Source organism: Palaemon carinicauda, unplaced genomic scaffold (assembly GCF_036898095.1).
Source record: "Palaemon carinicauda isolate YSFRI2023 unplaced genomic scaffold, ASM3689809v2 scaffold115, whole genome shotgun sequence".
Lineage (NCBI taxonomy): Eukaryota > Metazoa > Arthropoda > Malacostraca > Decapoda > Palaemonidae > Palaemon > Palaemon carinicauda.
Window position 1 is genome coordinate 85,390 of NW_027168649.1, and position 24,611 is coordinate 110,000.

Below are 24,611 nucleotides of genomic sequence, written 5' to 3' on the forward strand. Positions count from 1 at the left end.
TGGAAAAGATCCAGTAACTTGGGTCATGGAGAGACCTGTTTCTTCGCCTTAGAGAAGACTGAATGACTGCCAACTTATCAAAAACTATCATTGGAAAAGACCCAGTAACTTGGGTCATGGAGAGACCTGTTTCTTCACCTTAAAGAAGTCTGACTGACTGCCAACCTAGCAAAAACTATCATTGGAAAAGACCCTGTAACTTGGGTCATGGAGAGACCTGTTTCTTCGCCTTAGAGAAGACTGACTGACTGCCAACTTATCAAAAACTATCATTGAAAAAGACCCAGTAACTTGGGTCATGGAGAGACCTGTTTCTTCACCTTAAAGAAGTCTGACTGACTGCCAACCTAGCAAAAACTATCATTGGAAAAGACCCAGTAACTTGGGTCATGGAGAGACCTGTTTCTTCGCCTTAGAGAAGACTGACTGACAGCCAACCTAGCAAAAACTATCATTGGAAAAGACCCAGTAACTTGGGTCATGGAGAGACCTGTTTCTTCGCCTTAGAGAAGACTGACTGACTGCCAACCTAGCAAAAACTATCATTGAAAAAAGACCCAGTATCTTGGGTCATGGAGAGACCTGTTTCTTCGCCTTAAAGAAGTCTGACTGACTGCCAACCTAGCAAAAACTATCATTGGAAAAGTCCCAGTAACTTGGGTCATGGAGAGACCTGTTTCTTCGCATTAGAGAAGACTGACTGACTGCCAACCTAGCAAAAACTATCATTGGAAAAGACCCAGTAACTTGGGTCATGGAGAGACCTATTTCTTTGCCTTAGAGAAGACTGACTGACTGCCAACCTAGCAAAAACAATCATTGGAAAAGACCTTTTAACTTGGGTCATGGAGAGACCTGTTTCTTCGCCTTAGAGAAGACTGACTGACTGCCAACCTAGCAAAAACTATCATTGAAAAAGACCCAGTAACTTGGGTCATGGAGAGACCTGTTTCTTCGCCTTAGAGAAGACTGACTGACTGCCAACCTAGCAAAAACTATCATTGGAAAAGACCCAGTAACTTGGGTCATGGAGAGACCTGTTTCTTCGCCTTAAAGAAGTCTGACTGACTGCCAACCTAGCAAAAACTATCATTGGAAAAGATCCAGTAACTTGGGTCATGGAGAGACCTGTTTCTTCGCCTTAGAGAAGACTGACTGACTGCCAACCTAGCAAAAACTATCAGTGGAAAAGACCCAGTAACTTGGGTCATGTAAAGACCTGTTTCTTCGCCTTAAAGAAGTCTGACTGACTGCCAACCTAGCAAAAACTATCATTGGAAAAGACCCAGTAACTTGGGTCATGGAGAGACCTGTTTCTTCGCCTTAGAGAAGACTGACTGACAGCCAACCTAGCAAAAACTATCATTGGAAAAGACCCAGTAACTTGGGTCATGGAGAGACCTGTTTCTTCGCCTTAGAGAAGACTGACTGACTGCCTACCTTGCGAAAAAACTACCTTTGAAAAAGACCCTGTAACTTGGGTCATGGAGGGACCTGTTTCTTCGCCTTAGAGAAGACTGACTGACTGCCTACCTTGCGAAAAAACTACCTTTGAAAAAGACCCTGTAACTTGGGTCATGGGGGGACCTGTTTCTTCGCCTTAGAGAAGACTGACTGACTGCCAACCTAGCAAAAACTATCATTGGAAAAGACCCAGTAACTTGGGTCATGGAGAGACCTGTTTCTTCGCCTTAGAGAAGAGTGACTGACTGCCAACCTAGCAATAACTATCATTGGAAAAGACCCAGTAACTTGGGTCATGGAGAGACCTGTTTCTTCGCCTTACAGAAGTCTGACTGACTGCCAACCTAGCAAAAACTATCATTGGAAAAGACCCAGTAACTTGGGTCATGGAGAGACCTGTTTCTTCGCCTTAGAGAAGACTGACTGACTGCCTACCTTGCGAAAAAAAACTACCTTTGAAAAAGACCCTGTAACTTGGGTCATGGAGGGACCTGTTTCTTCGCCTTAGAGAAGACTGACTGACTGCCTACCTTGCGAAAAAACGACCTTTGAAAAAAAACCCTGTAACTTGGGTCATGGAGAGACCTGTTTCTTCGCCTTAGAGAAGACTGACTGACTGCCTACCTTGCGAAAAAACTACCTTTGAAAAAGACCCTGTAACTTGGGTCATGGAGAGACCTGTTTCTTCGCCTTAGAGAAGACTGAATGACTGCCAACTTATCAAAAACTATCATTGGAAAAGATCCAGTAACTTGGGTCATGGAGAGACCTGTTTCTTCGCCTTAGAGAAGACTGAATGACTGCCAACTTATCAAAAACTATCATTGGAAAAGACCCAGTAACTTGGGTCATGGAGAGACCTGTTTCTTCACCTTAAAGAAGTCTGACTGACTGCCAACCTAGCAAAAACTATCATTGGAAAAGACCCTGTAACTTGGGTCATGGAGAGACCTGTTTCTTTGCCTTAGAGAAGACTGACTGACAGCCAACCTAGCAAAAACTATCATTGGAAAAGACCCAGTAACTTGGGTCATGGAGAGACCTGTTTCTTCGCCTTAAAAAAGTCTGACTGACTGCCAACCTAGCAAAAACTATCATTGGAAAAGACCCAGTAACTTGGGTCATGGAGGGACCTGTTTCTTCGCCTTAGAGAAGACTGACTGACTGCCAACCTAGCAAAAAATATCATTGGAAAAGACCCAGTAACTTGGGTCATGGAGAGACCTGTTTCTTCGCCTTAGAGAAGACTGACTGACTGCCAACCTAGCAAAAACTATCATTGGAAAAGACCCAGTAACTTGGGTCATGGAGAGACCTGTTTCTTCACCTTAAAGAAGTCTGACTGACTGCCAACCTAGCAAAAACTATCATTGGAAAAGACCCTGTAACTTGGGTCATGGAGAGACCTGTTTCTTCGCCTTAGAGAAGACTGACTGACTGCCAACTTATCAAAAACTATCATTGAAAAAGACCCAGTAACTTGGGTCATGGAGAGACCTGTTTCTTCACCTTAAAGAAGTCTGACTGACTGCCAACCTAGCAAAAACTATCATTGGAAAAGACCCAGTAACTTGGGTCATGGAGAGACCTGTTTCTTCGCCTTAGAGAAGACTGACTGACAGCCAACCTAGCAAAAACTATCATTGGAAAAGACCCAGTAACTTGGGTCATGGAGAGACCTGTTTCTTCGCCTTAGAGAAGACTGACTGACTGCCAACCTAGCAAAAACTATCATTGAAAAAAGACCCAGTAACTTGGGTCATGGAGAGACCTGTTTCTTCGCCTTAAAGAAGTCTGACTGACTGCCAACCTAGCAAAAACTATCATTGGAAAAGACCCAGTAACTTGGGTCATGGAGAGACCTGTTTCTTCGCATTAGAGAAGACTGACTGACTGCCAACCTAGCAAAAACTATCATTGGAAAAGACCCAGTAACTTGGGTCATGGAGAGACCTATTTCTTTGCCTTAGAGAAGACTGACTGACTGCCAACCTAGCAAAAACAATCATTGGAAAAGACCTTTTAACTTGGGTCATGGAGAGACCTGTTTCTTCGCCTTAGAGAAGACTGACTGACTGCCAACCTAGCAAAAACTATCATTGAAAAAGACCCAGTAACTTGGGTCATGGAGAGACCTGTTTCTTCGCCTTAGAGAAGACTGACTGACTGCCAACCTAGCAAAAACTATCATTGGAAAAGACCCAGTAACTTGGGTCATGGAGAGACCTGTTTCTTCGCCTTAAAGAAGTCTGACTGACTGCCAACCTAGCAAAAACTATCATTGGAAAAGATCCAGTAACTTGGGTCATGGAGAGACCTGTTTCTTCGCCTTAGAGAAGACTGACTGACTGCCAACCTAGCAAAAACTATCATTGGAAAAGACCCAGTAACTTGGGTCATGTAAAGACCTGTTTCTTCGCCTTAAAGAAGTCTGACTGACTGCCAACCTAGCAAAAACTATCATTGGAAAAGACCCAGTAACTTGGGTCATGGAGAGACCTGTTTCTTCGCCTTAGAGAAGACTGACTGACAGCCAACCTAGCAAAAATTATCATTGGAAAAGACCCAGTAACTTGGGTCATGGAGAGACCTGTTTCTTCGCCTTAGAGAAGACTGACTGACTGCCTACCTTGCGAAAAAACTACCTTTGAAAAAGACCCTGTAACTTGGGTCATGGAGGGACCTGTTTCTTCGCCTTAGAGAAGACTGACTGACTGCCTACCTTGCAAAAAAACTACCTTTGAAAAAGACCCTGTAACTTGGGTCATGGAGGGACCTGTTTCTTCGCCTTAGAGAAGACTGACTGACTGCCAACCTAGCAAAAACTATCATTGGAAAAGACCCAGTAACTTGGGTCATGGAGAGACCTGTTTCTTCGCCTTAGAGAAGAGTGACTGACTGCCAACCTAGCAATAACTATCATTGGAAAAGACCCAGTAACTTGGGTCATGGAGAGACCTGTTTGTTCGCCTTAGAGAAGTCTGACTGACTGCCAACCTAGCAAAAACTATCATTGGAAAAGACCCAGTAACTTGGGTCATGGAGAGACCTGTTTCTTCGCCTTAAAGAAGACTGACTGACTGCCAACCTAGCAAAAACTATCATTGGAAAAGACCCAGTAACTTGGGTCATGGAGAGACCTGTTTCTTCGCCTTAGAGAAGACTGACTGACTGCCAACCTGGCAAAAACTATCATTGGAAAAGACCCAGTAACTTGGGTCATGGAGAGACCTGTTTCTTCGCCTTAGAGAAGACTGACTGACAGCCAACCTAGCAAAAACTATTATTGGAAAAGACCCAGTAACTTGGGTCATGGAGAGACCTGTTTCTTCGCCTTAGAGAAGACTGACTGACTGCCTACCTTGCGAAAAAAAACTACCTTTGAAAAAGACCCTGTAACTTGGGTCATGGAGGGACCTGTTTCTTCGCCTTAGAGAAGACTGACTGACTGCCTACCTTGCGGAAAAACGACCTTTGAAAAAAAACCCTGTAACTTGGGTCATGGAGAGACCTGTTTCTTCGCCTTAAAGAAGACTGACTGACTGCCAACCTAGCACAAACTATCATTGGAAAAGACCCAGTAACTTGGGTCATGGAGAGACCTGTTTCTTCGCCTTAGAGAAGACTGACTGACTGCCAACCTGGCAAAAACTATCATTGGAAAAGACCCAGTAACTTGGGTCATGGAGAGACCTGTTTCTTCGCCTTAGAGAAGACTGACTGACAGCCAACCTAGCAAAAACTATTATTGGAAAAGACCCAGTAACTTGGGTCATGGAGAGACCTGTTTCTTCGCCTTAGAGAAGACTGACTGACTGCCTACCTTGCGAAAAAAAACTACCTTTGAAAAAGACCCTGTAACTTGGGTCATGGAGGGACCTGTTTCTTCGCCTTAGAGAAGACTGACTGACTGCCTACCTTGCGAAAAAACGACCTTTGAAAAAAAACCCTGTAACTTGGGTCATGGAGAGACCTGTTTCTTCGCCTTAGAGAAGACTGACTGACTGCCTACCTTGCGAAAAAACTACCTTTGAAAAAGACCCTGTAACTTGGGACATGGAGAGACCTGTTTCTTTGCCTTAGAGAAGACTGACTGACTGCCTACCTTGCAAAAAAACTATCTTTGAAAAAGACCCTTTAACTTGGGTCATGGAGGGACCTGTTTCTTCGCCTTAGAGAAGACTGACTGACTGCCTACCTTGCGAAAAAAACTACCTTTGAAAAAGACCCTGTAACTTGGGTCATGGAGGGACCTGTTTCTTTGCCCTAGAGAAGACTGACTGACTGCCTACCTTGCGAAAAAAACTACCTTTGAAAAAGACCCTGTAACTTGGGTCATGGAGGGACCTGTTTCTTCGCCTTAGAGAAGACTGACTGACTGCCTACCTTGCGAAAAAACTACCTTTGAAAAAGACCCTGTAACTTGGGTCATGGAGGGACCTGTTTCTTCGCCTTGGAGAAGACTGACTGACTGCCTACCTTGCGAAAAAACTACCTTTGAAAAAGACCCTGTAACTTGGGTCATGGAGGGACCTGTTTCTTCGCCTTAGAGAAGACTGACTGACTGCCTACCTTGCGAAAAAAATACATTTGAAAAAGACCCTGTAACTTGGGTCATGGAGAGACCTGTTTCTTCGCCTTAGAGAAGACTGACTGACTACCTACCTTGCGAAAAAAACTACCTTTGAAAAAGACCCTGTAACTTGGGTCATGGAGGGACCTGTTTCTTCGCCTTAGAGAAGACTGACTGACTACCTACCTTGCGAAAAAAACTACCTTTGAAAAAGACCCTGTAACTTGGGTCATGGAGGGACCTGTTTATTCGCCTTAGAGAAGACTGACTGACTGCCTACCTTGCGAAAAAAACTACCTTTGAAAAAGACCCTGTAACTTGGGTCATGGAGGGACCTGTTTCTTCGCCTTAGAGAAGACTGACTGACTGCCTACCTTGCGAAAAAACTACCTTTGAAAAAGACCCTGTAACTTGGGTCATGGAGGGACCTGTTTCTTCGCCTTGGAGAAGACTGACTGACTGCCTACCTTGCGAAAAAACTACCTTTGAAAAAGACCCAGTAACTTGGGTCATGGAGAGACCTGTTTCTTCGCCTTAGAGAAGACTGACTGACTGCAGACCTAGCAAAAACTATCATTGGAAAAGACCCTGTAACTTGGGTCATGGAGGGACCTGTTTCTTCGCCTTAGAGAAGACTGACTGACTGCCAACCTAGCAAAAACTATCATTGGAAAAGACCCAGTAACTTGGGTCATGGAGAGACCTGTTTCTTCGCCTTAGAGAAGACTGACTGACTGCAGACCTAGCAAAAACTATCATTGGAAAAGACCCAGTAACTTGGGTCATGGAGAGACCTGTTTCTTCGCCTTAAAGAAGTCTGACTGACTGCCAACCTAGCAAAAACTATCATTGGAAAAGACCCAGTAACTTGGGTCATGGAGAGACCTGTTTCTTCGCCTTAAAGAAGTCTGACTGACTGCCAACCTAGCAAAAACTATCATTGGAAAAGACCCTGTAACTTGGGTCATGGAGAGACCTGTTTCTTCGCCTTAGAGAAGACTGACTAACTGCCTACCTTGCGAAAAAACTACCTTTGAAAAAGACCCTGTAACTTGGGTCATGGAGAGACCTGTTTCTTCGCCTTAGAGAAGACTGACTGACTGCCTACCTTGCGAAAAAACTACCTTTGAAAAAGACCCTGTAACTTGGGTCATGGAGGGACCTGTTTCTTCGCCTTAGAGAAGACTGACTGACTGCCTACCTTGCGAAAAAACTACCTTTGAAAAAGACCTTGTAACTTGGGTCATGGAGAGACCTGTTTCTTCGCCTTAGAGAAGACTTACAGACTGCCTACCTTGCGAAAAAACTACCTTTGAAAAAGACCCTGAAACTTGGGTCATGGAGAGACCTGTTTCTTCGCCTTTGAGAAGACTGACTGATTGTCAACCTGGTAAAACTATCATTGGAAAAGACCCAGTAACTTGGGTCATGGAGAGACCTGTTTCTTCGCCTTAAAGAAGTCTGACTGACTGCCAACCTAGCAAAAACTATCATTGGAAAAGACCCAGTAACTTGGGTCATGGAGAGACCTGTTTCTTCGCCATAGAGAAGACTGACTGACTGCCAACCTAGCAAAAACTATCATTGGAAAAGACCCAGTAACTTGGGTCATGGAGAGACCTGTTTCTTCGCCTTAGAGAAGACTGACTGACTGCCTACCTTGTGAAAAAACTACCTTTGAAAAAGACCCTGTAACCTGGGTCATGGAGAGACCTGTTTCTTCGCCTTAGAGAAGACTGACTGACTGCCTACCTTGCGAAAAAACTACCTTTGAAAAAGACACTGTAACTTGAGTCATGGAGGGACCTGTTTCTTCGCCTTAGAGAAGACTGACTGACTGCCTACCTTGCGAAAAAAACTACCTTTGAAAAAGACCCTGTAACTTGGGTCATGGAGGGACCTGTTTCTTCGCCTTAGAGAAGACTGACTGACTGCCAACCTAGCAAAAAATATCATTGGAAAAGACCCAGTAACTTGGGTCATGGAGGGACCTGTTTCTTCGCCTTGGAGAAGACTGACTGACGGCCTACCTTGTGAAAAAACTACCTTTGAAAAAGACCCTGTAACTTGGGTCATGGAGGGACCTGTTTATTCGCCTTAGAGAAGACTGACTGACTGCCTACCTTGCGAAAAAAACTACCTTTGAAAAAGACCCTGTAACTTGGGTCATGGAGGGACCTGTTTCTTCGCCTTAGAGAAGACTGACTGACTGCCTACCTTGCGAAAAAACTACCTTTGAAAAAGACCCTGTAACTTGGGTCATGGAGGGACCTGTTTCTTCGCCTTGGAGAAGACTGACTGACTGCCTACCTTGCGAAAAAACTACCTTTGAAAAAGACCCAGTAACTTGGGTCATGGAGAGACCTGTTTCTTCGCCTTAGAGAAGACTGACTGACTGCAGACCTAGCAAAAACTATCATTGGAAAAGACCCTGTAACTTGGGTCATGGAGGGACCTGTTTCTTCGCCTTAGAGAAGACTGACTGACTGCCAACCTAGCAAAAACTATCATTGGAAAAGACCCAGTAACTTGGGTCATGGAGAGACCTGTTTCTTCGCCTTAGAGAAGACTGACTGACTGCAGACCTAGCAAAAACTATCATTGGAAAAGACCCAGTAACTTGGGTCATGGAGAGACCTGTTTCTTCGCCTTAAAGAAGTCTGACTGACTGCCAACCTAGCAAAAACTATCATTGGAAAAGACCCAGTAACTTGGGTCATGGAGAGACCTGTTTCTTCGCCTTAAAGAAGTCTGACTGACTGCCAACCTAGCAAAAACTATCATTGGAAAAGACCCAGTAACTTGGGTCATGGAGAGACCTGTTTCTTCGCCTTAGAGAAGACTGACTGACTGCCTACCTTGCGAAAAAACTACCTTTGAAAAAGACCCTGTAACTTGGGTCATGGAGAGACCTGTTTCTTCGCCTTAGAGAAGACTGACTGACTGCCTACCTTGCGAAAAAACTACCTTTGAAAAAGACCCTGTAACTTGGGTCATGGAGGGACCTGTTTCTTCGCCTTAGAGAAGACTGACTGACTGCCTACCTTGCGAAAAAACTACCTTTGAAAAAGACCTTGTAACTTGGGTCATGGAGAGACCTGTTTCTTCGCCTTAGAGAAGACTTACTGACTGCCTACCTTGCGAAAAAACTACCTTTGAAAAAGACCCTGAAACTTGGGTCATGGAGAGACCTGTTTCTTCGCCTTTGAGAAGACTGACTGATTGTCAACCTGGTAAAACTATCATTGGAAAAGACCCAGTAACTTGGGTCATGGAGAGACCTGTTTCTTCGCCTTAAAGAAGTCTGACTGACTGCCAACCTAGCAAAAACTATCATTGGAAAAGACCCAGTAACTTGGGTCATGGAGAGACCTGTTTCTTCGCCATAGAGAAGACTGACTGACTGCCAACCTAGCAAAAACTATCATTGGAAAAGACCCAGTAACTTGGGTCATGGAGAGACCTGTTTCTTCGCCTTAGAGAAGACTGACTGACTGCCTACCTTGTGAAAAAACTACCTTTGAAAAAGACCCTGTAACCTGGGTCATGGAGAGACCTGTTTCTTCGCCTTAGAGAAGACTGACTGACTGCCTACCTTGCGAAAAAACTACCTTTGAAAAAGACCCTGTAACTTGAGTCATGGAGGGACCTGTTTCTTCGCCTTAGAGAAGACTGACTGACTGCCTACCTTGCGAAAAAAACTACCTTTGAAAAAGACCCTGTAACTTGGGTCATGGAGGGACCTGTTTCTTCGCCTTAGAGAAGACTGACTGACTGCCAACCTAGCAAAAAATATCATTGGAAAAGACCCAGTAACTTGGGTCATGGAGAGACCTGTTTCTTCGCCTTGGAGAAGACTGACTGACGGCCTACCTTGTGAAAAAACTACCTTTGAAAAAGACCCTGTAACTTGGGTCATGGAGAGACCTGTTTCTTCGCCTGAGAGAAGACTGACTGACTGCCTACCTTGCGAAAAAACTACCTTTGAAAAAGACCCTGTAACTTGGGTCATGGAGGGACCTGTTTCTTCGCCTTAGAGAAGACTGACTGACTGCCTACCTTGCGAAAAAACTACCTTTGAAAAAGACCCTGTAACTTGGGTCATGGAGGGACCTGTTTCTTCGCCTTAGAGAAGACTGACTGACTGCCTACCTTGCGAAAAAACTATCTTTGAAAAAGACCCTGTAACTTGGGTCATGGAGGGATCTGTTTCTTCGCCTTAAAGAAGTCTGACTGACTGCCAACCTTGCAAAAAAACTACCTTTGAAAAAGACCCTGTAACTTGGGTCATGGAGGGACCTGTTTCTTCGCCTTTAAGAGGACTGACTGATTGTCAACCTTGCGAAAAAACTACCTTTGAAAAAGACCCTGTAACTTGGGTCATGGAGGGATCTGTTTTTTCGCCTTAAAGAAGTCTGACTGACTGCTAACCTTGCAAAAAAACTACCTTTGAAAAAGACCCTGTAACTTGGGTCATGGAGAGACCTGTTTCTTCGCCTTAAAGAAGTCTGACTGACTGCCAACCTAGCAAAAACTATCATTGGAAAAGACCCAGTAACTTGGGTCATGGAGAGACCTGTTTCTTCGCCTTAGAGAAGACTGACTGACTGCCAACCTAGCAAAAACTATCATTGGAAAAGACCCAGTAACTTGGGTCATGTAAAGACCTGTTTCTTCGCCTTAAAGAAGTCTGACTGACTGCCAACCTAGCAAAAACTATCATTGGAAAAGACCCAGTAACTTGGGTCATGGAGAGACCTGTTTCTTCGCCTTAGAGAAGACTGACTGACAGCCAACCTAGCAAAAACTATCATTGGAAAAGACCCAGTAACTTGGGTCATGGAGAGACCTGTTTCTTCGCCTTAGAGAAGACTGACTGACTGCCTACCTTGCGAAAAAACTACCTTTGAAAAAGACCCTGTAACTTGGGTCATGGAGGGACCTGTTTCTTCGCCTTAGAGAAGACTGACTGACTGCCTACCTTGCGAAAAAACTACCTTTGAAAAAGACCCTGTAACTTGTGTCATGGGGGGACCTGTTTCTTCGCCTTAGAGAAGACTGACTGACTGCCAACCTAGCAAAAACTATCATTGGAAAAGACCCAGTAACTTGGGTCATGGAGAGACCTGTTTCTTCGCCTTAGAGAAGAGTGACTGACTGCCAACCTAGCAATAACTATCATTGGAAAAGACCCAGTAACTTGGGTCATGGAGAGACCTGTTTCTTCGCCTTACAGAAGTCTGACTGACTGCCAACCTAGCAAAAACTATCATTGGAAAAGACCCAGTAACTTGGGTCATGGAGAGACCTGTTTCTTCGCCTTAGAGAAGACTGACTGACAGCCAACCTAGCAAAAACTATTATTGGAAAAGACCCAGTAACTTGGGTCATGGAGAGACCTGTTTCTTCGCCTTAGAGAAGACTGACTGACTGCCTACCTTGCGAAAAAAACTACCTTTTAAAAAGACCCTGTAACTTGGGTCATGGAGGGACCTGTTTCTTCGCCTTAGAGAAGACTGACTGACTGCCTACCTTGCGAAAAAACGACCTTTGAAAAAAAACCCTGTAACTTGGGTCATGGAGAGACCTGTTTCTTCGCCTTAAAGAAGACTGACTGACTGCCAACCTAGCAAAAACTATCATTGGAAAAGACCCAGTAACTTGGGTCATGGAGAGACCTGTTTCTTCGCCTTAGAGAAGACTGACTGACTGCCAACCTGGCAAAAACTATCATTGGAAAAGACCCAGTAACTTGGGTCATGGAGAGACCTGTTTCTTCGCCTTAGAGAAGACTGACTGACAGCCAACCTAGCAAAAACTATTATTGGAAAAGACCCAGTAACTTGGGTCATGGAGAGACCTGTTTCTTCGCCTTAGAGAAGACTGACTGGCTGCCTACCTTGCGAAAAAAAACTACCTTTGAAAAAGACCCTGTAACTTGGGTCATGGAGGGACCTGTTTCTTCGCCTTAGAGAAGACTGACTGACTGCCTACCTTGCGAAAAAACTACCTTTGAAAAAGACCCTGTAACTTGGGTCATGGAGAGACCTGTTTCTTTGCCTTAGAGAAGACTGACTGACTGCCTACCTTGCAAAAAAACTATCTTTGAAAAAGACCCTGTAACTTGGGTCATGGAGGGACCTGTTTCTTCGCCTTAGAGAAGACTGACTGACTGCCTACCTTGCGAAAAAAACTACCTTTGAAAAAGACCCTGTAACTTGGGTCATGGAGGGACCTGTTTCTTTGCCCTAGAGAAGACTGACTGACTGCCTACCTTGCGAAAAAAACTACCTTTGAAAAAGACCCTGTAACTTGGGTCATGGAGGGACCTGTTTCTTCGCCTTAGAGAAGACTGACTGACTGCCTACCTTGCGAAAAAACTACCTTTGAAAAAGACCCTGTAACTTGGGTCATGGAGGGACCTGTTTCTTCGCCTTGGAGAAGACTGACTGACTGCCTACCTTGCGAAAAAACTACCTTTGAAAAAGACCCTGTAACTTGGGTCATGGAGGGACCTGTTTCTTCGCCTTAGAGAAGACTGACTGACTGCCTACCTTGCGAAAAAAATACCTTTGAAAAAGACCCTGTAACTTGGGTCATGGAGAGACCTGTTTCTTCGCCTTAGAGAAGACTGACTGACTACCTACCTTGCGAAAAAAACTACCTTTGAAAAAGACCCTGTAACTTGGGTCATGGAGGGACCTGTTTCTTCGCCTTAGAGAAGACTGACTGACTACCTACCTTGCGAAAAAAACTACCTTTGAAAAAGACCCTGTAACTTGGGTCATGGAGGGACCTGTTTATTCGCCTTAGAGAAGACTGACTGACTGCCTACCTTACGAAAAAAACTACCTTTGAAAAAGACCCTGTAACTTGGGTCATGGAGGGACCTGTTTCTTCGCCTTAGAGAAGACTGACTGACTGCCTACCTTGCGAAAAAACTACCTTTGAAAAAGACCCTGTAACTTGGGTCATGGAGGGACCTGTTTCTTCGCCTTAGAGAAGACTGACTGACTGCCAACCTAGCAAAAACTATCATTGGAAAAGACCCAGTAACTTGGGTCATGGAGAGACCTGTTTCTTCGCCTTAAAGAAGTCTGACTGACTGCCAACCTAGCAAAAACTATCATTGGAAAAGACCCAGTAACTTGGGTCATGGAGAGACCTGTTTCTTCGCCTTAAAGAAGTCTGACTGACTGCAGACCTAGCAAAAACTATCATTGGAAAAGACCCAGTAACTTGGGTCATGGAGAGACCTGTTTCTTCGCCTTAGAGAAGACTGACTGACTGCCTACCTTGCGAAAAAACTACCTTTGAAAAAGACCCTGTAACTTGGGTCATGGAGAGACCTGTTTCTTCGCCTTAGAGAAGACTGACTGACTGCCTACCTTGCGAAAAAACAACCTTTGAAAAAGACCCTGTAACTTGGGTCATGGAGGGACCTGTTTCTTCGCCTTAGAGAAGACTGACTGACTGCCTACCATGCGAAAAAACTACCTTTGAAAAAGACCTTGTAACTTGGGTCATGGAGAGACCTGTTTCTTCGCCTTAGAGAAGACTGACTGACTGCCTACCTTGCGAAAAAACTACCTTTGAAAAAGACCCTGAAACTTGGGTCATGGAGAGACCTGTTTCTTCGCCTTTGAGAAGACTGACTGATTGTCAACCTGGTAAAACTATCATTGGAAAAGACCCAGTAACTTGGGTCATGGAGAGACCTGTTTCTTCGCCTTAAAGAAGTCTGACTGACTGCCAACCTAGCAAAAACTATCATTGGAAAAGACCCAGTAACTTGGGTTATGGAGAGACCTGTTTCTTCGCCTTAGAGAAGACTGACTGACTGCCAACCTAGCAAAAACTATCATTGGAAAAGACCCAGTAACTTGGGTCATGGAGAGACCTGTTTCTTCGCCTTAGAGAAGACTGACTGACTGCCTACCTTGTGAAAAAACTACCTTTGAAAAAGACCCTGTAACTTGGGTCATGGAGAGACCTGTTTCTTTGCCTTAGAGAAGACTGACTGACTACCTACCTTGCGAAAAAACTACCTTTGAAAAAGACCCTGTAACTTGAGTCATGGAGGGACCTGTTTCTTCGCCTTAGAGAAGACTGACTGACTGCCTACCTTGCGAAAAAAACTACCTTTGAAAAAGACCCTGTAACTTGGGTCATGGAGGGACCTGTTTCTTCGCCTTAGAGAAGACTGACTGACTGCCAACCTAGCAAAAACTATCATTGGAAAAGACCCAGTAACTTGGGTCATGGAGAGACCTGTTTCTTCGCCTTAGAGAAGACTGACTGACTGCCTACCTTGTGAAAAAACTACCTTTGAAAAAGACCCTGTAACTTGGGTCATGGAGAGACCTGTTTCTTCGCCTTAGAGAAGACTGACTGACTGCCTACCTTGCGAAAAAACTACCTTTGAAAAAGACCCTGTAACTTGGGTCATGGAGGGACCTGTTTCTTCGCCTTAGAGAAGACTGACTGACTGCCTACCTTGCGAAAAAACTACCTTTGAAAAAGACCCTGTAACTTGGGTCATGGAGGGACCTGTTTCTTCGCCTTAGAGAAGACTGACTGACTGCCTACCTTGCGAAAAAACTATCTTTGAAAAAGACCCTGTAACTTGGGTCATGGAGGGATCTGTTTCTTCGCCTTAAAGAAGTCTGACTGACTGCCAACCTTGCAAAAAAACTACCTTTGAAAAAGACCCTGTAACTTGGGTCATGGAGGGACCTGTTTCTTCGCCTTTAAGAGGACTGACTGATTGTCAACCTTGCGAAAAAACTACCTTTGAAAAAGACCCTGTAACTTGGGTCATGGAGGGACCTGTTTCTTCGCCTTGAAGAAGTGTGACTGACTGCCAACCTTGCGAAAAAACCACCTTTGAAAAAGACCCTGTAACTTGGGTCATGGAGGGATCTGTTTCTTCGCCTTAAAGAAGTCTGACTGACTGCTAACCTTGCAAAAAAACTACCTTTGAAAAAGACCCTGTAACTTGGGTCATGGAGGGACCTGTTTCTTCGCCTTAAAGAAGTCTGACTGACTGCTAACCTTGCAAAAAAACTACCTTTGAAAAAGACCCTGTAATTTGGGTCATGGAGGGACCTGTTTCTTCGCCTTAAAGAAGTCTGACTGACTGCTAACCTTGCAAAAAAACTACCTTTGAAAAAGACCCTGTAACTTGGGTCATGGAGGGACCTGTTTCTTCGCCTTTGAGAAGACTGACTGACTGTCAACCTGGCAAAAACTATCATTGGAAAAGACCTTTTAACTTGGGTCATGATATTGGGAGCGGAATGATTGCACAAAAGGATGCTAATGTTATATGCGTCAAAGAATTGTGTGCCTTATTAAAACAAGAAGGCAGTAGAGCGTTTTATTGAAATGACTTTTTCTTCAGATTCTGTTCGAACTTTTCTGAAGTTGCTGCACCTGATTAATTCATCTAGCCCTAAGATTGACTTTAAATTGACAGAAGAATGACTCTACCAAAGTTTATTTTATGTCCTCTCCTGTCTTGAAGGCACCTGGATTCAGCAAGCAGCTTTTGTTTTCAAAGTTTATGTTAATGATGTAGCTGTAAGAGCAGTTTTTTATGCAAATTAGTGACTATGATGTCCTACGCCAAGTGCCTTATTCTTAGAGTAAACTTTAGCCTCTTCTGGCTTCCTGGAGTACGATGGAGGCGGCTTGGACTCTCCATGATCTTGAAAAATTTGATTTATAAATAAATACTGAATCTATATATAATTTTTTTTCTGACCATAATCCATCGTTTTTAGTGAATGTAATAAAAACAAAATCCAGGAGAACTCTGCCTTGGACCTGCAGCAGTATAACATTGAGATATTTCCTTTCAAAAGTAAAGATAACCTTGTTAATGACAAGCTTACCAAATGTTGACTTATGTTTCTAATAAATATATAGTGTATTACATATTTTGTTACTTGGATCCATAATGTTCTCATTATGTCTCCTCTCATGGGGTGGTTTTTAGTTTTATTGTAACTGTACTTTTATAAGTTATATAATAGATTTTTCATAAATCTTTTACCTATAGTTGTCACCATGCATAGTTTAGTCTTCTTGGAGAGTTAGAACTTTTTTAAAGATTACATCCACTGGCTCTTTAACTGTAAAGAATTATAATGTTGTTCAAATATAACGATATTTATTGTCGTGGAATGATCTTCCTAATTGGGTAGTTGAATCAGTAGAACTTCAAAAGTTCAAACTTGTAGATAATATTTTTTTATTGAACAGGCTGACATGAGTCTTTTTATACTTTCTATAAGACATATCTGTTTTGATGTTACTGTTTTTAGAAAAAATGTATTGTTTATTTTTTCTCATTTATTTATTTCCTTATTTCCTTTCCTCACTGGGCTATTTTTCCCTGTTGGAGCCCTTGGGCTTATAGCATCTTGCTTTTCAAACTAGGGTTGTAGCTTGGATATTAATAATAATAATAATAATAATAATAATAATAATAATAATAGTTTTCCTATAATTTTTTGTCGCCTTTATTATATTTTTATTACCTGACAGTCCTTTTAGATGGATTCTGGTGGTCCTCAGGGAAGTAATCTTATTTAAGCTATAAAGTCTTATGTCAACCTGTAAAACTTACATTAGCCACAATTTCGAACTTCTTAAATTCTTCTAATAAAACTAATTAATTAGGAAGAATATTCAACAATCTGGTCATAGGTGGAATGAAACTTCTGGAATATTGTGTATGAAGAAGGCGTAAAGGGTGTAGTCTGGGAAAATTTGGATGTAAAGAATGGTCACAATTATGAAAAACTCTCTGAAACTGTTATAAAGAATTAACTGAACGAAGGTGCCAGAGATTAATATCTAAATCGGGAATAAGAAATTTAATGGACTAATTTTTGTCCTAACAAATTAAGATGAATTTGCAGCTGAAAACCAAACAGAAGAACAATTCTCGAAACCCAGTAATATGAAAGAATTAAAATACTTCACAACGGATTTAGACGTAGGAAAATCTATTTTTGGACGAGATAGCCATGTCGTCCTGATGGAAGTTCCCTCCGGCAGCTTCCTACTTCATAATATTTCTGCGAGTGATATTACAATAGAATACATTATCGCTGAAAATCTTTACTTTCTCAATAATCCATTTCTTAGTGTAATTGAAAGACTGAAGGTGTTCCTCCAAAGTTTATTTGCAATAATCATACCTAAGATTTTAAAGGAGTCATATACAGGTAAAGAAGCATCAATACAGAGATCCGACTGTTGAGGACCCACTGTCCTTGACATACTTACAATCATACTGAGGTTTAAGGTTCAAGTTCATGCCCCATAATTTGCACCATGCACTAATTTTGCCTAGATTTCTATTAAGGGATTCAGCAACCTTAGATCTACATTTAGTGGATGGAATTGAGACAGTAGCATTAACAGGTTTTATAAGTATAACTAAGTATATGTAAATATTATGAAAAGTAACATGCCTAGAACTCTACCTCTCTAAGTTTTACTTCCTAGAGTAACTCTGGGGACTTACCATAGGTGGACATGGTCGCTGAATGGCCCCACAGGCCCCTGCACTTGCCTAAATAGACCAAATCTGATAAATCCTATAAAACAAAGCATTTTGTAAGACCTTTCTTATTCATAACAATTGTCACTGATTGCTTTGTTTAATTACCCAAAAAATCTGGTAGAGATATAACAAGGAAACAAAAGTGAAGAAATTATGAATAAAACTTGGAATGAGTTAAATGGGATGCTAATAATAAGACAATGAAAAAGAGAGATGACTCAAACTAGCGAGTTAAGTTACCAGATTGGGCAAATAAAAAAAAGGCAAGTGGAAACTACACGCGGAAATCCAAAGAGATGTCATGTCTTGTAATGTTTTAATCAGGAACAAATTTGTCTTTATTTTTATCAATATATAAAGATAAAAAAAAGAAGGTGCTGATGTTGGAAAAAAAGGGTTTTTGGTGAGGTGCAGTGTGATCTCCAAGAACTTAACCGTGAACGGCCAGAACACGAATTAACCTAACCTAACCTAACCTAACAAGCCAAGTAGGCCACATACTATACCAGAATGAAAAAGGTAGGCCACATACTAAACCGGCACCGAAATGTTGTTCTCTCTGCTCCACGGTCAGACTCCTGTATCATAATGGATACTCCTATCCAACCAAGCAAACTATTATGGTTAGGTTAGGTTAGGTTATTAGATCAGGGTACCTAGAGGGTTGAAACTCGCATCATGGGAGAAGATAGATCTCTGGGGCGGCGGCCTAGATGTCCATCATGGATGTCCGTCATGGCCAGTCTGCTGAGGAGTCAGGATGAAAGGTTTCCTATTCGGTTGGGTTACAACCCAAGGGTGCCACTGATGAGCAGAGCAACATATTTTACAGAGTAGATTTGTTTCAAATCAGATATCTTATACTCGTAAATACTTTATGTAGACATACCATAAGACTATGTATGCCCTGAAATTACACATTACTAAAAAACTGCCAATGAGGAAGCAATATTTCTCACATCATGGGATTTAGTGATGGAGAGTGTCAGCCCCTTAGAAGACAGAGGTCATTACAATACAGATAGCCCTTGAAGAAATGGGTTTGTTGGTCTGGGTATTTAGAATAAGACTACCTTCTGCAGACATGGATCGTTGCAGATATGCCGTCAAGGTAGATCCAGGAATGCCGTTCCAGAACTTGCCCAAGCAGATCCTTCCCAGGTAATGAGTAGTATTGGTTCTAGCTGGTGCTAGCCAGCATTGGATTCTCTAGTTATATATAGCCTATAGATACTGGACAGAGGTTACCTTCCCTCATCTGTAACGCCTTGATATAAAGAGGGGCTCGCTTCTGGAAAGGCCTTTGATTTTTTGTTGAAAATAAGAGCCCAGAGGTCAGAATCAAGAAGGAGACCAGGAGTGATGGAGTGGATTAAGGGCTCAACTATTTGAACTATAATTGAGGCATCCACAGGAGATGCAAACAGACCGAACATAATGGAAGCTTAATTAAATTAAGTTGGCACTGAAGTAGCAAGCTGGCTAACCCAAGGTTAAGCAATTGAAGACTGCCTCCTGGGGAAGACCAAAGTATCAAATTATTCAAAAACATTGCTTATCCTAACTGTGGTTTGTTTGTAAATATTTATATAATATGTTAATTGCAAAATCAAATTATCAGAATTACTTCACATTGGAATCAAACCCCAGGCACATTAAATGAAAGGGAAGGTGTCCATGCTTCTAGATGCTTTTGTACAGAAACTTAAAACACAGAGGTTAAGGGGTAACAAAATACATGGAGCTGAAGACTCCCATGCAGTCACAAACATAGGTAAAATATGTATAAATGGAGATAAATACTTAGGCTGGCTACATAGATATATGGAATGATAATATTCGATAAACGGGAAAATTAAATAATATACTAAACCTGTAAATTTATCAAACTGGCGTGAAAAAAAAAAAAGTCGGAATGTACTGGGACCATAATCGATTCCTGACTATGCAAGTCCGAAGCCGAGAACGGCGAGTTAGACTTAGTGAACAATATGAACATAGACGATACACTAAACAGATAAGGACAATATAGGACAAACTTTTAACGTCCTTGCCTGGTGATCACTAGACTCGGTTTTGAGTCCCGCTTGAACTCGTTAGTTCCTTTGGTCGCTGCAACCTCACCATCCTTGTGAGCTAAGGATAGCGGTTTTAGGGGAGCCTATAGGTCTACCTGCTGAGTCATCAGCAGCCTTTGCCTGGCCCTTCTTGGTCCTAGCTTAGGTGGAAAGGTCCCCTTGGACCCTGATCATATGTATATATGGTCAGACATTGTGCTGCTTCCTAGGGTAATGTCATTGTCCCTTGCCTCTGCCATTCCTTAGTGGCCTTTAAATTGCCTTGAAACAAACACTAAGTTTACTTCGTAGAGCGAGTGACAAAGACCTGAACAATGATGGCTGACTACATAAAAAGAACGTCCTCAGTTGTTGGTTGACAAATCGAAAGATAGTAGACTTTAGTATTCGACCACATACTATAGTCAAATCTATTTAGTAAGGCAGATTTTCACCGACTTTCAGGGCTGCTTTTTTAGCTCGGAAAAGCTTCCTAATAGCTGATTGGTCGGACAAAAATACTTCCAACCAATCAGCTGTTAGGAAACATTTCCGAGCTAAAGAGGCACCCCTACGAGTTGGTGCAAATCTGCCTCACTAAAAAAAATTGACTATAGTTACTGATGGAAATTAAAAAACGGATATATTGACGTAAAGGAGTGATATTACGGTCACCAATCTGTAAAAGATAATAACAAAGTAAGGCAAAATTACGGTCGCCTGTATTTTACTGAAATACTGTAAAGAACAGTACATTTTATATGAATAATTCCAATTAAAATTACAATTTTTTAACAGTGTGCTCTAACCTATCACAGGAAAGTTCTTAGGGATCACGGAACACATTAACCCCAAAAACATACTTTTATAAAGCACCACAGATATGCCAATCACCCCACATTCAACCAATTCTTATATCAAGTTAAGAATTTCTTAGGAAGTTCATATCCAAAGAAATCCATGTCACGCTTTAGGTAGCGGTAAAGTGCTCTTCTTACGGACACAGGAACTTTTCGATAGTATCTGAAATAAAAGGCAAATTCACTTTAGACTCAAAGATATGGCAAGGTAGCATTTGAAGATTATTTGAAAAATGCAGTGGATTTTATGAATACATAGAAATGCTAATTCAGCACTGTGTGGTTGTAAGGTCAAATTGTAAATAACTTCAAAAGGATTTCATGATCTAGGAGCCTCCTTATAGTATCCCACCAATGAGAAATTTGTTATGAGCGATTAGTGTTTGGAATTGAAATACTATAAAGGGAAAATACCTGAGTTAAAAATAAAAATAAAAAACTGGAAAAAAACGATGACTAAATTTCTTCTATAGTTTTTTTTTTTTTTCAGTGTGAAGTCTATAGAGTCTTTTATTTTTATTTGGGTAATTCTAGTCCACCTTATTTCACCTGTCACATTCAATTCTCCAACATGTATAGTCTTATTCATACACATTAAATTTTTCATTACACAAGGCTCTACTGAATACACAAGTACATTTCACATATTTACACACTTGCATAAAACACAGTAACTTCAAACCCCTTTCCAGAAAGAAACTGTTGAAAACTTACCTAAAATATGTGTATATATGTTTAACACTCCCTCTTTGTTTGTTCTTGGAAATATCTGGGTTTGCTGGAATGCCAATTTTCTCAAAGATGTATTCCAGATCCTCTGATAAAGTCTCCACTTTTGTGATGTAGTCATAATCAAAAGTGCAAAGACAACAGTTTTCCTCATATGGTTTCCTGAGAGAGAGAGAGAGAGAGAGAGAGAGAGAGAGAGAGAGAGAGAGAGAGAGAGAGAGAGAGAGAGAGAGAGAGAGCATTGTTAAAAGCCATTTTGATATTTTTTATTCCAGAGAGAGAGAGAGAGAGAGAGAGCATTGTTAAAAGCCATTTTTATATTTTTTCATTCCAGAGAGAGAGAGAGAGAGAGAGAGAGAGAGAGAGAGAGAGAGAGAGAGAGAGAGAGAGAGAGCATTGTTAAAAGCCATTTTTATATTTTTTTATTCCAGAGAGAGAGAGAGAGAGAGAGAGAGAGAGAGAGAGAGAGAGAGAGAGAGAGAGAGAGAGAGAGAGAGAGAATTACTATACTGTACTTTGCTTAAAAAACAAAAATGAAATCTTCAAGTTATAGATATAGTTCATTGATCACAGGGAGATGTTGATCTTAATTCTAAGTAAAATCACATATTATTCCCTCATCATTAATAAAAAGAAAAAAAAATTATTATCTCATCATTAATAAAAAGAAAAAAAAGATTATTCTCTCATCATTATTAGAAAAAAAATATATATATTCCACTAACCAGTGAGCATCAGAAATTCCTTTTTTATATGTTTGCAGAACATATTTCAGAAACTGTACAAATGTAACCTTTGGTTTCAGGAGACGGTACAGTCTCTCATATTCCTCTTCTGAGTATCTGCAAGGGCATAAAAAAATAAAAATTAAAAATTAAAGGGAACCTATACTCAATCTTTTTTAATGGGGCACATTTGCACTGATTTGCAGCGGTGTCCTTTTAGCTCTGAAAAATTTCCTGCTCGCTGATTGGTTGGAAAAGATAATTCTATCCAATCAGATAGCAGGAAACTTTTCCGAGGGCACCGCTGTGAGTCAGTGCAAATGCGCGTCATTAAAAAAAAAATTGAGTATAGTTCTCGGGTTTGATATATGGCAATGCTTAAATGAAATGCAGTTTTAGAAATACGTTTAGTTGCTTAAAAAAAAAACGGATTTTGAAGTAGGAAAAATCTATTTTTGGGTGAGATAGCCATGTCGTCCTGATGGAAGTTCCTTCCGGCAGCTTCCTACTGAATAATATTTCTGCGAGTGATATTACAAGAGCATTACCGTCAGGTATCACGGGGTTCTAACCCCCGGAACGACTATCCTAAGATATAGTGTATAATCAGGGACGTATCCGTAGATAACCATAGATATCTGCTCCCCAAACAGATTTAACCCAGTCTAGGAAAAAGACGCTGGATAGTAGATTACACACAGACACACTATGATAAATGCTATCACAAGGTTACTTACAAAACTTTAGGGTCAATTGGAGCTTTTATACCAGCTTTAATGTGGGTGTCAGGGGGCACCTTCTTGTTGGCATAGAGGGCAGGGAGCCAGAATTGATGGAACCTCTCATGCCAGTAACTCGCAGCTTTAATCTAATGAGAAAAGAAAGTAAAACATTTTAACGTTTAAATGTCTATGAAATGAGATCTTGTGTTACTAAAAGAGCTGAAAGAAACAAATTGGCTTCGTCTTTAAATATTAGTTTAACAGACCTGGGATTTATGTTGTCCCAATTCATTTTGACTGATTTCATCGTTTTCTCTTTCGAAGAAGTTTCCTGACAGCTATATGGTGAAACACTTCATTATAATTTCAAAAGGCTGCCGGGATCACTAAGGCCATTTGGTGCCGGTTTAGTATGTGGCCTACCTTTTTTATTTAGGGCAGAGATCAGGGTAGAGACAAAGAAGAGTAAAAAAAAAAAAAAAACTCAAAGGGTTCCCTTAGATTCTATTACTTTCATTTCCACCCCTTCTTATCTCTTGGTAAATAACTAAATAGAATTCAGGCATTCATTCTTAGAGTCACTGGGAAGATATGCGAGGCAGTTTTTTTTTTTTTTTTTTTTTTTTTTGTGGCTTCTGAGCCTAAACTGCTAGTCGACCTACCTTGTGATTCCTTGCTTCAACACGAGGAGCATGCGGATACATAATCCTCCCATCGTTGTACTTGTCACGATAGGCAGACACCAATCGCGTCAGAGGATGCCTTGTGAGAAAAATTTATAATTTGTTTATAATAATACAGTACTTGTTCAGGTAAATTTGATTTAAATTATTATGAGAATGTTGTCTATTCACCTGACACTGGAGCTAATAGATTATTCAGAGGCTCATTAAAAGGGAGAAGAAAGTGAGTTTGGAGTGAACGGATAGTAAGATAGAGATTATGAAATTGTAAACGAGGCAGAGGCCAAGGATCTAATAGTGAAACTGAAGGAAAATGCCACAGTTGCACAACAAAGTAACATCAACAGAGGCTGAATATTAAGGTGAAAGAAAGGATGAGGGAAAGAAGACTGAGCAGAGGGCTAATCAGTGGATAGCCTACAGCTAAACGTCAAAAGTAAACTGAAAAGATATTTTACTAATTCCCAGTGTGCCATGTGAAGTGCAGAGAATGCACTAACCCCATTATATCATGACAAATGAATGTAAGTCTTGAGTGAAGTATTAAACTTGATCATCAGTGTCTGTTCTAGAGAAAGCTGGCATGCTTTACAGTTCCCTTGACCAAATACCTGAAGCACAACGGTTCAATTTACCTGACTGTTATTATTAACGAAGAAGAATTAACATCTTTTACTATGGCTTCAATGGGTCTCTGCAAAAAGGCCTTCCTGGTGTTGTCCTCATCAATAGGAACTTTAATGGAAGGTCCCTTATTCACCCGCCTAAGGTGCGCTCTCCATGTCGATGATCCCGACTGCAAGTAAGACCAATGAGGACTTATTCCACTGATACATTAGCGAAAACCTCTGTGAACATGACTGGAAATATTTTCACTTACAGGCCTGTTTTCTAGAGAACTCAAGTGATGGTCTGTCTGAGCAAAGATCTGGCAGTAAATTTAGCCAACTAATGCGTAATCAAAAGTTCCTACCTATTAGACTACTGTATGATCTAAAATTCAAGCTCATAGCAAAATCAACACATAGCATTCATGGGCAATTAAGGCAAAGTACTGACTAAATTTTCTTGAACTTTACATGCTGAGAATTAGAATATAAACATCCAGTTTAAACATGACTAATATATCTCCAACTGACCTTAGCCACAGTGCAAACAGATGTGTCATAACGGTGAAAGAAGAACATACGATAAGTCATGAGAGTCTTGGTATGATGACA

The 24,611-nt window shown here is 41.4% G+C and overlaps 1 protein-coding gene across 1 annotated transcript in view; it reads right to left on the bottom strand.

The window, feature by feature from the left end:
* Nucleotides 1–20,442: 20,442 nt before the first annotated feature.
* The window catches only part of LOC137635346 (carbohydrate sulfotransferase 10-like), a 4,862-nt gene continuing 693 nt past the window's right edge, over nt 20,443–24,611 (bottom strand). The window contains exons 1-7 of the mRNA XM_068367811.1: nt 24,531–24,611; nt 24,027–24,187; nt 23,371–23,470; nt 22,724–22,854; nt 21,987–22,103; nt 21,247–21,423; nt 20,443–20,695 (exon numbers count right to left, since the gene is read on the bottom strand). The exon at nt 24,531–24,611 is cut by the window's right edge and continues 693 nt beyond it. Of these exons, the coding sequence (XP_068223912.1) occupies nt 20,590–20,695; nt 21,247–21,423; nt 21,987–22,103; nt 22,724–22,854; nt 23,371–23,470; nt 24,027–24,187; nt 24,531–24,611 (873 nt within the window). The 3' untranslated portion in view covers nt 20,443–20,589. The remainder of the gene's footprint in view (nt 20,696–21,246; nt 21,424–21,986; nt 22,104–22,723; nt 22,855–23,370; nt 23,471–24,026; nt 24,188–24,530) is intronic.